General features: G+C 51.0%; 1 protein-coding gene across 4 annotated transcripts in view; it reads right to left on the bottom strand.

The window, feature by feature from the left end:
- The window catches only part of LOC115913142 (protein CEPU-1), a 388,205-nt gene that overhangs the window by 13,543 nt on the left and 359,942 nt on the right, over positions 1 to 14,720 (bottom strand). For all 4 annotated transcript variants that reach the window (XM_030965043.1, XM_030965045.1, XM_030965042.1 and 1 more), the window contains one exon: positions 14,050 to 14,175. In XM_030965043.1, coding sequence (XP_030820903.1) covers positions 14,050 to 14,175 — 126 coding nt within the window. The remainder of the gene's footprint in view (positions 1 to 14,049; positions 14,176 to 14,720) is intronic.

The following is a 14,720-nucleotide window of genomic DNA, read 5'->3' as shown; positions in this document are numbered from 1 at the left end:
GTGCCAGCTTGAAGCTGCCATGCTCCAGTGGACAAAGATTAGGGATAATTAACCTGCTGGAAACCATCCAGCACAATCATTCAAAAAATGATTTTTTTTAAGATTACCCTATCGACCCAGACAGACTCCTCTCCTCCTCTTGTGAATATTGCATCCCTGAACCGCCGGCTCAAGCCCATTTCTATCTGTGACCCCCCCTTAGCTGAGCAATCCATTTAGGAAGCACACCTACATGAGGTATGGGGTGCACACCTCCTGTTCTCCATGTTCACAAGCCTTCAGAAGCGGGACCGTCTCCCCAGAAACGGGCACACAGCACATCAGAGTCTCTGTCGTGCTTACACAGGGCCAAGCCACTGTTTTTGAAGTTTCCCGATGACAAGGAAGGAAATCTCTCCTCTGACATGCTTTTCCATGTTAATTAGCATGTTTCCATGGCCTGATGTTGTGCAAAGCCCCAGGGGATGCTGCACTCGCTGCCTGGCACTGCGTGGTGCTCAGGGATGTGGGAGCTTGGCAGGAGCTCACTCCACTGCTGCAGTCTGAGCTCCCTCCTCATCCTCACGCCCCAGGGGTGGCAACCATCACCAGTTGTGCCTGGTGTCACCAAACAGAGGGAAAACATCATGTTTTCCTTACTCAGACCCTTTATTACCTTGGATTTGGGGAACTCTCACAGCCAATTTTGCTCCTTGTGCATGGCAGCACAGGCTTTGAAGGAGAGGAGTGGCCATAAAATCCTCGACACAAAGTCCTTCTCCTCCACTGGTATCACTGTCCCTTCCATCCTGAGGCTGTGGGGGCCTCTCCTTGCCTGTGGTCATGAAGTGCTATGGCTTTTCTTCCCCTTCCAACTTTTTGGGGCACAGGTGAGCTGAGGGTCCCTTGAATTTTGCTCCAAAATACAACGGAGGACCGGCCCAGGCCTGATTTTGTGCTGACATGAGCACTGATGACTATTTCTGAAGGGCCAATTTCTGGCTGCCCGTGACCACAGGGTCAGGACCTGGGGATTTTGACAGGCACATTCCAACACGGAGCCATCACAAAAGCAGGAAAGACACATTCTTCAACTTCTTGCTCAGAGCTAGAGCTGAGACAGGACCCACATTTGTGGCTCTGTTTGCTCAGTGCATCCCTGAGATCACCCTTGGGGCTCATATCTCACACAACAACTCTGATATTTGCTATTAGGTGGGTACATGGCACACATCTCACTAGTCACAGGGACAGGTGACCTGCAGAGACCTTCCAGATGCCAATACATCCCGTGGTCACCCAGCCTGTGGTCGCACATCGCCAATATATTGGCATGAACTACAGGGACAGTGAAAGCAAGGCACTGGGGCCCTGAGCAACCTGGTCTAGTGGAAGGTGACCCTGTCCATGTCAGGGTGTTGGAATGAGGTGGTCTTCAAGGTCCCTTCCAACCCAAACCAGTCTGACTCCCTGCCATGCCCTTCCCCGCGGTGTTCCGGGGACAACTGCCCGCTCTGCTCACCCCACCAATGCTATGCAGAGCTGCCAAGTCGCCCGAGCCATCCATTATAGCACCATTGTGAAGAGTTTTTAGCTTAAAAGTCCTTGAAAGTTTCCCACTGTGACTCGTTAAACAAGATCTTTTTCACTTTCCCTCTATTCTCTGCTAACAATATTTATACTCATTTCTTTTATTGAAATCTATCTGCCGCCTGTTCTATTAAAGCCACCTGAGTGGCAGCTCCTATTCTCCGGGAGCCTGCAGCCCATCTATTCTCCAGACAATGAGGTACAAGCAGTCTATCTTCTATTGTGCTTCCTGGCCTTCGGCTCTCAAATCTTCCATCTGAAAAAGGCATGTCAGAGACGCCTCCATGCAAAAGATTGGAATCCTGGGTTGTGGGGGCTTCCCAGTGTTGGCCGGACTTGCCGCCCTCCCTCTCTGGGCGAGCACCTCCAGGGAGATGCTGCTGTGGCACCTGTGATCCCTCAGGGATGCATCTCTCCATCCTTAGTGTGGATTGTGGCATCAGCCAGCGCACGGCTCGCTGCTGCTGAAGGTTTTTGCACGTCTCAGACAACTTATTTGTTACCAGGAATAAAAGAGGAGCATTAAACCTTTTGTTTGCAAGAAGTAGTTCCTTGGGAAATAAATGGATTATGGAAATTAATATTTAAAGAAACAAAACAAAACAACTCAGGGACCAACCACCCTTGAACGAGGCTCTAACTCAGGAGTAAATGAGTCGAATAAAGAATGAGCTCTTTTATTTCAGTGAGAGGGAGAGCTCAGAGGCAGCTCAAGGCTCGGCAAAGTGGCAGCAACTGTCTTCAGCCTCTCCCAGCCTCTGCCTCCTCCTGGGGTGCTGGTAAGGACACTGGACCCCAGGAAAAGGTCCAGAGGGCGCATGTCACCCCGTTACAGCAAGTTAGCAATGGCTACAGTTCACAAAGAGCTTAAATAGCATCAGATTTGCAGCAAAGATGGGTGCAGGGCTCATTAGAGGGCTGCTGTTCTTAATGACACCCACCCATTATTACCAGCATGAGCTGGATCCCTTTCTCCTTGGCCCTGGAAAGGCAAGAGTGACCCTTGTGGTGACACTGGGAGGGATTGATGCTCAGCAGAAGCTGTGACTGGCATGGAGCCACTTCCCACAGAGCTTTTCTGCCTCCTTGCAAAAACAAATGCAAAAGGTACATGAAAATCAATGTCGAGGCTCCCACAGAGCCAAGTCTTCTCCAGAGAGCTCCTGAGGAGACAGCATCTCCCAGCAGCTCCTGCCTGAGCCCCAACACTGCTCCTGGCACCACTCTTCCTCCCATGGTCTCTTCCACAGCCCAGAGCATCCAATCAGGTGCCCAACACAAAGTCCTCTCTCCTTCCTTCCCTTACCCCTCCTTCCTCCCTGTGGTTTTTTCCCTGTAGCTGCTTCCAAGGTGAGAGAGGACAGCGTTGCTGGAATGAAAGATTCTCCTGCATGCCCTCTCCCAGCAGCGGCCCTAATTCATTTTTCATGGCCCCCTTGCAGTGACAAAAGCCGCTGCTTCTCTCTTGTAAGCGTGCGCCATGCAATAAGTCAAAGCTGATGTGCATTTTCCCCCTGGGTGCCGAAGCTGTGCTTTTGATTTAATTTGTCCTGTTGTTTGGCGCTCAGCCTTCGCCGGTGAGTTCCTCTGGAAAGGTGGGAAGTAGGGCCCCATCCATGTGGAGGGGCTGCCTAACAGATGGGGTACAGTGGGTAGTGGTTAAATAATTTGTTGCAATGCTACCAAGATGTTGGAGAGCGACAGATGCTGCTGGAGAAAATCGCTCAAACACGCATCCTGTTTGTGGGAACGCTGCTCCTCCATTAAATCCTGTCGCAACTTGGCTCCTCTGGAGCTCATCCCATTCCTGGCAGCCTCCTCGCTGGCTCTGGGAGAAGCTGTGGTGCACAGGGCTTGGCGAGGAGAGCAAGAACCAAGGTTGTTCCTGCCTGCTCTGGGGACACTTGCCCACTCTGCTCACCCCACCGATGCTATGCAGAGCTACCAAGTTGCCTGAGCCATCCATTATAGCACCACTGTGAAGAGTTTTTAGCTTAAAAGTCCTTTATCTGCAGGTGCTTTGCAAAGAACCCGAAAAAATTCCATGGGAGATCCACCATATCCCTTCCCAACAACTCCGTGTGACCACATTGCTGTGCAGGAGAAAGCATTCCCAACCCCTGCCAAACTCAAGGCACCCTGCTTTCCTCTGGATTTGTGTGAAAAAGAGCTGCTGGCAGCCAGGACCGAAGGGTCCCTCTGGCTGGAAATTTAAACCCCACAGGACAAGCTCTTAAGAAGCAATTGCAATGCAAAGCGTTAAATGGCTGTAACCTCGGCTAAGCCGTATTTCAGCCGCATTAGGGAAATATCCCTCAGATGGGAAGCAAGTGGCATAATGGCATTAGAGTAAAAAAATAAGCATGAAGTGCCAGTTAAATCCATCCCCAGAGCTGGCAAGAAGTCATGGGGATCTGGGAAACTTTCCCTTCTCCACGCATATCCCAGCAGGCAGCTCATGGCAAGCCCGGACTCCGTGGCTGCCACAACTTTCTGCAAATGGGGGATATTTTCCACCCCTCTTTTTCCCCTGGGACCCCCTGATCACTCTTCACCCCCCAGAGTCATGTGAATCATGGCAGGGTGAGACTCGCTGTCGCCTCTCCATCATTTTTATCCCATCTTTATTTTTTCAGACACGCTATTTTCCAGCCCAGTGGCCTTGCTCTGTCCCTTGTGTTTTATGGCACTGATGTCTCCATTTCTGCAGGATCACTCACAATATTGTGGCTTATTGAGAGAAGCCAGGGAAATGCAGGGGTGATGAGTTGGATGGGTTTGGGGCTCTGGGGGGCTGGTGAGGATGCCCTGGGTCTGGGGAAGGGGAATGAGGTGGTTGTGACAGGAATTTCAGGGATGTGTGATGCTGGGTGGCTGAGAATGGGGGACTGGAGGCTGGGCTGAGCCCCTTCCTTGGAGCCCATCACCCCCTCCTCAGGCCTCTGTGTAGGTATTGGCCCTGCTAGAGGAGCTGGGAGGGCAGCGAGAGTCATTGCTCTGCAAGGGAAATGCCATTTTAAATAACAGCAGTGTGTCACAGGAAGGGGAAAAACCCACGGGCTACAGCATTGCTCTGGCTTTAAATTATACCATAGGAGAATAAAAATAAAAGAGCGGAAGACAGAGAGAGAGGCCAGGAGGAAAAAGAATTGCCATTGTTTTACCAAGCAGATGGGAAAGTTCAGGGGATCAGAAAAAGACTATTATTATCATGACTCGACCGAGAGAAGATAGGAAAGGAAGAGGCATTTTTTTTCCCTGCAGTGAGGAATGCTGTGGCTGAAGTAATTTCAGCAGAGTCGGAAGGAAATGATGCCATCAGCTCGGGGTAGCGCCCAAGTTACCCCCACAGCCTGGGCATGCCACCACGATTTGCCTTTTTGTCCCCTTTCCCAGCAGTGACACCACATTCTGTGCTTCTATTGCAAGGCCAGGGAGGGGTGACCAGGGCACACATCTCTCACCACCTCCAGCTGCAGCAACGTGCCAGATGTACTGCCAGATGTGCCCACTGCCAGTGGCGCTGCAGCTGCGGGCACCCCTCCATGACACTGCTGGTCCCACCACCTTCCCAGCCTCAGGGCATGACCACCTGCCACAACTACCCAAATTTCTGCCTCCTTGTCCCAGAAACCCATTGCTTGTCTACAAGCCATTAAATATCCTAAATACACAACAAATTTCCTGCTGTCTGTTTAACATGAGCAGAACATGGGGTTTTTTTTCTCCCCAAATTCATGTGAAAAGCCCTTTTTCTGTGTCCGGAATGGTGCTACAGCTCCGTGGCTGTAGCTTCACTGCTGTTCTCCAGCTTGGTATGGGGCAGCTGAGCCACTCTGGCTCTCCAACACATTCCAGCTCCTTGCCCTTACAAGCACAGCAGCATTTCTCAGCCTCACCAGAGACAAGGAGACTCTTTTTCTTCCCATATTCAGGCCAGGGGAAGGGCACAGCCCTGAGGCCCATGGCAGTGACCGAGCACAGACATCAACAACTGATTTAAAACTGGGGCAAACACTGGTGCAGCATCTTCCCTGACAAGTGTCAAGGTGATGGGACTGGGAAAGGAGGAGGTGAGTGTAGGTCAGTCCTGTCAGAGCATCCTTCACCCACCACATCCCTCCTTAAAGCCTCTTTGCCACTCAATTTCCTCCCTTTCCCTCTATCCTCACTTTCTCTCTTCCTCTTTTCCCTCTTCCTCCCTCTGCCACGTGGTTTTTCCCTCAGCCCCCCACTTTGCCTTGTCACCTTTCCTTCTCTACACCCACTTCTCTCCTGCACCCCTGGGACACAGAGAGGGGCTGGCAACCTGCCCTGCTTAATCCCAGGGCCACTGACTCCTTGGGCACTTAATATTCACGACAGAGAGAAACATTTCATGGCGAATTGGACGCACATTCAACTGGAAATGGAAATTTTATGACTCTTCTCACTCTGCGCAGCAGATTACACCAGCTGAGAAAACATGGAAGCAAATGAACAACCTGTGAACTGTAAAGTATATTAATAATGAAATCACAGCCCGGGAAATGAAGGCTTTATTCTGTTTATATTCTGCTCCATTAATGGAGAGTGCTCGCAGTAGCTCCGCCCCATTAGCTGGCAATCTGCGCCCCAGGAAGAGCACAAGGATAGTGGGGGAATGGTGGCACTGGGCAAAATCCTCCTTCCCACTGGGAAGTTTGGCTCAAAGCATTTCCTTCTGCTGCCTCCCTCTATGGGCAGTGGGAGTGGGTGAACATGGGGGTTATCTTTGGTGCTCTTGGGAACAAGGTTATAAGGCAAGGAATGGAGCAAATGGTGATGCCAGGAAAAAGAAAGAACAAATTTGAGTGGAAATCAGCTCCAACACCCCAAGGAGACACCCAGCAAGGAACTGGCACTGGGAAAACCCTCCACAGAGAGCCTCATGTGCTTTCTCTTCAGGCTGCTCATTCCCATCTCCTGCCTGCTGTGTTTGAGCATCCTCACCTCTCCAGCATCCTTCCCACCCCTCATCACCACATCCCATTTCTCCAGGGATGGAAGCACTCGTGCACCCACAGCCCCAACATCACCTTGATGGCCACAAACTGAGCCAGGCCAGCAGGGCTTGTGCAAATAAATATTTCAGTGCTATTACCCGGCACACAGCCCTGTCCTTGGCTCAGCAGACCTGGGCCACGTGTGACACAGCCCAGCCAGGCTCTCTCCTTCCTGAAAACAACAGCAGCAGCTTATGCAAAGCACATCACGGGAGCTAAAGGGAGCCAGAGCAGAGTTTTCTATAGCTGGAGCGACCTGGTGTTGACAGAATGGGGACGCATTTCCACAGCTCAGATTTTTATAATAATACCTCAAGGGAGTCGCTGGCAAAGTTTGGCCCAAATATAATTAGTTTGCACAGCTATTAGGGGCTGATAAAAGGTTTTAATTTGTGTGGAGATCTCTGGAATCTCAGACACTCCTGTCCCTTGCTCTTCCCCAGGCCAGCTGAATGAAAGGAGAGTCCCAGGCAGGGAGCGACACAAAGCCACGCATTTATCAGGGAAATAGGGAGTTGTGTTCAGCAGCAAAGAGGAGATGGAAAATCCAACAAAAAGCTGACATTGCCGGTGTGTTGGGCTTTGTCTGCTTTGTCCCACCACGCCATTAACACATCCCGTTCTGCCTGCAGGGAGATGCCATGCAGAGCACAGATCAGGGCACTTGCAACTCCTCAGTGGGTCTCACTTTTGTGGGAAAGGTGGTCAGGGACCAAGGGGATAAAACACAGGATAAAATTTGGGGGTGCAGGCAGGGCTTCCTGGTTTTGCCCCCTATTAGGGCAGCAGGCAGCTGCTTCCCCAAACTGTGATGAGGAGCAGATCCCTCTCTGCCTCTGGCAAACTGGGAAAGTGTGACATTGCAAAGCTGCATTTAGGGAATGTCTTGAAACCAAGACGTTTTTTTCCCCCCTTTTTTAAGGGAAAGACATTGCCTCATTTGTAGCTGGAAGGGGTCTTGTTATTTTTGTACCAAGATGCATATTTTAGAGGCATGTATGCCAAATATGCAAAATCAGCTCCAAGAGTTCATTTCCACCATGCAGGGAGCCAAAAATATTACTTTTATACACATAAAAGTACATAATCTCCCATTGCTTTGAACAAGCAGGAGGAGCTAGGGTGCATCAGGAAGGGAAATGCTAAAAGAAGCTCCCCACATGTCATGCTAACCAAGTTTTAGTCATTCCTTGGCGAAAGAACAACCTGGAGCCCATGAAATGATTCCACCAGATTCTGTCCCCTCCTGGGCCACATCCCTCTCCCATGAGAGCTGATGGGGAAGCTGCTGGCACTCAACAGGCTGAATATTTCCCCTGATACCTATCAGAATCTTGCTGGTGGTCATATGAGTCCACACTCTTCTCAAGCAACCCATGGCAATGCCAGTTGCCTCCATCACCACAACCACTCAAAAAACCAGTGTCCATCCCAAAGTCCTGCTTCTCCATGGCCACTTCACCCTATTTATTTTTCCTGTTTGTATACCCTACATGATACAAGCAGAGCTGGACCACTGCTGACCCTTTGCCCAGCTGCTCTGTCTGGCACACATTGATTAAAGGAGTATCAAAAGTGGTGGCAGATTTACAGGTTAACAATGATTTAGTGGAGAGCACCGGAGCCAAATTAATGCTGCCTATAATGTAGTTTACCTCATTAAACAATGCACACCAAGATCCTGTCTGTTGTAAAACAATTGGTCTCTGAAGCCTAGTGTTCATCTTCCAGGGTTGCTGGGAGATAATAAATGGGTAATATTCCGGCGATAATGGTAATGGAGTCACGGCTCAGAGCTAATATTATGGCAAAGCAGTAATTATTTCAACAGTAAACAAGGGGATGGTTGAGCTGCCGACAGGATTGGAGCCAGTTGAAATGCTCCAGTTAATACAGTGGAGCCCAGGCCTGCAACTGCCTCTAGGAAGGAGGACAAGGTGCTTGGCCATCAGGTGCGTCAGTTGAACCTTTGTTGAGTCACCCAGACACCAAAAGACAGGAGGGACACATGCAGTAAAGTGAGGTGGGACAGCATGTATAACATGTTGGACATCCCATCCTATCCCATTCCATCCCATCCCATCCCATCCCATCCCATCCCACCCCATGCAGAGCTGGCAGCTCAGGCTGGGCTCTGAGCTCCATCACACAGCAGGAGCACTCACTTCCCTTCTTTGACACACCACTCGTGTTGGCTCAAAGCAAATCTCCAAAGCAGAAAAGAGGCAGAGCAGAGACACAAGACCCAGGATGAACACAGAAGGAGCCTTACACGAACCATCTGCTCCCTCTGAGAGGTATTTCCCTGCTAAAAGGGCCAGCAGAGGACACGGCTCTCTGGTCCTCCATTAATGAGGTGACGTGAGGACAGGCTAACGGAAGCAATCTCACAGCACGTGCAGGTGATCAGGGGAGGAACAAGGCAGCACAAAAGCAGGTAGAGATTTTCCCACCCAAGAGGATCCCACTTTTCCCTGTGCCTCCCAGCTGGGCTCCAGATCTGATGTCCAACCTATAAATATCCTCTGCCTCCTCTCCAGGGAGGATGAAGATGGCAGGCAATGTGCTTAATGGACAAACCTCTGAGATGGGAGGATGTCTCCGCTTCCCAGGGACAAGTACCTCTCCAAGCTGGATAATTTTTGCAGATGTTTGTCCTCTTGTTTCAAGCCTTGCCAAGAGCCAGGGAGAATCAATATACCCAAATATACCAGACTTCTCCCAGAGTCCCTTTGCTGGTTTGCTGCTGATGTATAGACAGATGATCTCATGAGACCTCTGCCACATCAGGCCACTGTGTCTCATCTATCTTAAGTGTGTATATGAGCTGTGATTACTGCTGCCTCTGAGTGCCTCACGTCTGGAATGTGTTTATCCTCCTGCAGTTCTGTGAGATGAGGGACTGCGATTGTTCCTCTTCCAGGGAGGCCACGGAGGTTAAACGGGCTGATCATGGGGGATATCCTGGATATGGCCACATCAGGATCCTCCAGGCATCTCCCCAGTGTCTGCCTTGTAGCACTGAGGCATCACCTGCCCCACAACTGACAGCTCAGCCTCAGCTCAGGACTCCAGCTCTGCACAGGATCCAGCTTTCAGCACCCAGCTTAATCCTGAGATTAATGAGGGATTCCCACCACACAGACCTCTCGATCAGACCTCTTACAAGTAAATACACCATCAGCCAAACCATAATGTTTTCCTACCCTGGCAGCCACTGTCTTAAGCCTCGCACCAAAATCCATCATACTACAGCAATAATCAAAATGCAATTAGACAAAACCATGGCAGAAAAGTCCATCAAGGGTCATTAAGGATGACGACTTGGATGCAGCCTCTGGCTTGGGATGTCTGCGTGTGGCAGAGCAGTGCTGGATGAGCCAGTGGAGGGATCTGCATGCACACACCCAGTTTTACACCCTTTCCTTGTGCCTCTGGCCCTGCCATGGCACGATAACCCCACTTGTCTGCCCACACAACCCTCCTCATCATTACTGCTAAACCGTGCCTGCTCCTCCTGGGACAGAGGCTGCTGAGCCTTCATTCCTCCTGGAAGATCCCTCACTTCAATTCCTTGGCACATTTCCCAAGCTTAATGGGAGGCATGACTAGTTTTGTGTCTGCAGCACAGATAAATATCCCCTGGATAGCTCAACATGGTGCCACTCTCTCTGCCAGTGCCTTGGCGTCACCCTGAGCCCGGTGGCCTGGCATGCTGTGTTTTATCCCAGCCAAGAAACCTCAGCCTTCATCCACTGAGAGATGAAAACTGGCCTGACAATATGACAATCGCCATGACAACATCAGTTACCCCCCAAAAATAAATAAAAAGCCCAGTAACTATGGAAACACCTGAGTGACCAAAACCAGGCTATTAACTGAAAGACCTTGCTGCAGTTTACAGACAGCGTCGGCACCGTGAGGCTGGGGAGTGTAATCCAGCCAAAGACTCAGAAACACAGACGTGCTCTGCACCTAAGGATGCAAAATGGATGTTTATGGGCACACAGTGCTGCCTTTCAGACCCCTGAGTCCAAATCTGTGCAACTTCTACTTCCTCTGGGCACATGCTGCTGCTTTCATGCCCGGTATTACATCTAGGCTACTGTTATCTACATAATTGTCTCCCTCTTTGCCTCTTTTGCTCCCTCCCTTCACCCCCAAGATGCCTCTCTTAATTGCCATCTCAAGGGCCTGGGTCCCACAGGGGTGCCAAGACAGGATGGAGCTGCCCCATCCCATGGCAGATCTTGGCACCTCACAGCAGTTTCACAGAGCTGAGTTTTGAAGCCCCAGTGCCTGGCAGCTCTGCTGGTACTTGTGATGCCAGCTGGAGCGTCCAAGCCCAGGACAGAACCTCTAAGCTGTTAAGCCTCCTCTGCTGAGGCAGAAGAAGCTGTGACCCCAGCAGCTTCACTTCTTTTTCCCCCTCAATCTGTTCAGCTGAATTAACAGGAGTTGCTGTGAGTTAATACAGCGTTACTGGGAGGAGAAATAAAATAAGACAGAGAGACCTGAGGCAGGGGGACAGAAGACAGGCTGCATCGCACCTTATTTGGACTGGCCACAGGCTCACAAAACACTTCTCCTGAGCCAGCAGCCTGCTTTTGTTCATACAGGAGGATGAGGATGGGCACAGGTAGGACCAAGGTCTGAGAACTAATGGAGGCACCAACAGGGCCTACACACCTGCATTTTTCAAAATCAGAAGCAGAAAACTCTCTTGCTCAGGTCCACTGAGCTCTTGAGTTATACTGTGAACTTGATCTCCTCATGCCAGCTGCAGGAACTCCAGCCCCCAAACCAAAGAGAGTTTCCAAAATGGGTTTCACAACTCCTAGAACATGGCAACAGCTGCAGGCAGGCAAATTCAGCAGAGTTTACCAGCCCAAGCCACTGAATCCAAATTCATTGGAGCAGAGACAGAAGAGCCAAGCAGTCAGAGGGGCCTGGAGTGGCTGGCACAGGGTCTCGAGTGAGATCAGTCACCAGGGAGCTGAGCTGCTCTCGGTGTATATCCTCTGAAAGGCCTTCCCATGCACTCCCTGGTGAGCAAACCCTCTTATTTGCTCCATTTCCCACCAAGAGGTGCACTGTGTGCTCACAGGTGCCAAGGAAATCATAAAACCTGTGAAGTGCCTTTGCACAGAGCAGCACTCACCAGTGTCAGCTCGGGGACAGCTCCTGGTGTGGCCATGCCTGGCGCACACAGGGCTGGCACAGCCTGTGCCGAGCAGCATTGCTGAGAGCCACTTCCCCACCCGCTGTGTGAACCCTTAAATTATGCACCAGCATTCTCTCAAACAATTCTCCCTCATCCCTTTTCTCCACCACTTCAAGCGAGATGGAGGAAGATGGTGAGAAGGAACAGGAGGCAGTTCGCTCGAGACTTCCCATGGGATGAGTAGAAGAATAACAACCAAGAGGGACCAGCAGCAAGCTTTGGGTTTTGCTTGCCCCTGGCACTCTGAATTAGAATGTATCCTACATCCCAGACCTGCTATAGCACCTCTACACATTTTCTCTGGCTCTCATTTCAGTCCTCACACTCCCGATCTTCATCTTTGCTGTGTGTGGTGAATGCAAAATGGAGAAGTAGAGGTTCCCCTTGGTGGCTTGGCAGACCTAGAAACAGAGGAGCTGTCCACGGAGATGGGCAGCCACGAAAGTTGTCCTGGGCCACCTCTGGGCTCATCACCCTCCATCAGCAGGAGACCAGGCTCTGGTAAATCTCTGTGATCATTTGTTCCCTTTGAGTTTTGAAAGCAGAATGCCTAATCATGGCCAAAATCAGGAAAGAGCTGCTGCTGCAAATTACACAGCGCCACAGGTAATTTCTGATTAGCTCACTCTTCCTCTCCTGGTGCATCCTCAGTTTCCATAGCAGCTAAGTCCTAAGTAAAATGGAAACATCTGGTTCGAGCGCATGTAAAGATTCCCTGGGGAAAAAAACCTGCTGGATGGCAGCAAACACAGAAAATAGCCCTGGTGAAAGGCAGAGGCATCAGGAGCTGGGAGCCTGGTTAGGACAGGATGGATGGCATGTGGGAGAAGGCAGCAAGGGGCACATGAGTGGGAGACAAGGGTTCTGGGGAGCAGGAGGGGATGTAGGAAGGAGAGTGGGGCTGTGGGAAAACAAGATGCTTGTGAAAAACAGGTACTGAGGAGGCTGAGCGAAACAAAAATACATTGTCAGGGTAGACAAGGGGAAGAGTAGGAAAAAGAGGCTTCAAGGTGGGAACACATGGAAACCGCCTCGACCATAAATGTGACAGCAACGTTGATTCCATAGAGAGATGCCCGGGGATGGGGAGGAGCACATGGATCCATGCAAAGATCCTGACCAAAGCCACCAGCTGAGAAGCAAGACCACCTACAGTGGACAAGCCAAGATGTGCTCTGGGGGAATGGTTTGCAGAGGCTCCTGACAAGGGAAGGGGCTGAGATGCCTCCAACTCAGCTCATTCATCCTGGGCTTTGCAGAGTGATGGATCTGGCCCAGCCGTTTGCTCCAGCACAGACAAATAGCAAAAAATCAATGGAGCTGCAGTGAGACACCGCAGCCCTCATCAGGAGCTGGGCAGGGAGAGCAGCCACGGCGCCATCCACCCCTGCGCCGGCTCCTTCGGCTGCCGGACAGCCTGGCCGGGCGTCCCCAAGGAGAGCTTGAGGCAGTTGTCTGGAACAACAGCCCACGTTGGCAAAACCTCAGGGAAAACAGGACTCTGAGGCGGAACAGAAGCGCTTAGACAGGATCAGAGGATCAGAGGCAGGCGTTGCCGCTTGGCCGCACGGCTCATCCCAGCCGGAGCCTCCGGATCTCACCCCCGGCTCACCCACAAGAACCTCACAACCGCCTGGGAATAACAGGGCAGCAAAATGCAAAACAAGTGCCAAAAAGCAGCTGGGAAAGGGGGTTGAAATTATACGGTCCTGCACGCCTGGGAATTTGCTTCCCAGCAGTCACACCCACACAGTTCTGCTGGGGGTTTGCTTACCAATTAACAAGGCCACCAATTAATGCTTCATGTGTTTTCCTGCTCATTTGCACTATTTACAATCCTCCTTTGAAGCAACCTGTAAGAATTGCCTGAAAAATTTTCAAAACATGGCCAGACAAGCACATTCAATGTGCAATGCGAGTGCCCCATGCTCCATGATCCTTGTGTGTCCCTTCCAACAGAGAGTATTCCCTGATTCTATAAATCTCTAAGCACGGCCACCCCAATCTGGCACCTACAGCCAGTCCTCTACAGGACCAAAACCATCAGCTCCTCTTCCAGACCACCAGGATGGATGTTCCTCCACCAAAGTCATCAAGTCCTCTGTTGAGTCACATCTTTTTGGTGCATTTCACCTTCTCCAGGCAATAGAACGAGCCACCAACCCCTCCCCAGCCACTCACAAAGAGTGCTATGCCCTTCCCAGAATATTTCTGGTAAGGTTTGGTTCTTACCTTTGGGTGAGATGTGTCTCCAGGTGATTGTTGGGTCTGGCCTGCCCGTGGCTATGCAGGTGAGGCTGACGTTGCCACCCTCGTTGATGGAGATGTCAGAAGAGATCTCGGTGATTTTTGGAGACACTGCAATGACGCAAAGAGGAGAAGGAAAATGAAACTGGTTCTGCTTCAACTCAAATCTTAGGCTGTGGGTGAAGGAGGCTGAATTTCCATCCTCCCTCAGCTTTGACAATTTTTGCAGTAGTCCATCAGTCTCATCTGACTTGGCAGGAACAAACAGGGAAAAGAGGGGGCAGAGAAGACACAGCTGAAGTGGGAAGAAACTGTAGCCAGAGGGGATTCAGTCATTTTAGGGAGGCTCGAGAAACTCCTCCGTGGTGTGAGACAGTACTTCTTCCTACCCCACTTCCAGCATTCCTCGTGTCCTCCTAGCCATGACAAACCCTTCCTGGCAGAGCTGCATCATCCTGAGGAAACACGAGTCACTCCCTTCAAACTCCTGCAGCTTTTCCTCTCTGCCAGGCCCTTGTAAGCACAGGAGCACCAAGAGGAGCTGGGCATGAAGAGAGAATCTCCTGAGGAGCCTCTGAGGTCGACCACCCTGCAAAGGGAGGGAAATTCTGTGGGGATGAAAGCCATCCCCCTGCATTGGCACTGCCACCCAGAGC

This window comes from Camarhynchus parvulus, chromosome 24 (assembly GCF_901933205.1).
Source record: "Camarhynchus parvulus chromosome 24, STF_HiC, whole genome shotgun sequence".
In the NCBI taxonomy this organism is placed as follows: domain Eukaryota; kingdom Metazoa; phylum Chordata; class Aves; order Passeriformes; family Thraupidae; genus Camarhynchus; species Camarhynchus parvulus.
Note: the sequence above shows the minus strand (reverse complement) of the source record. Positions and strands in the feature narration are given on the sequence as shown.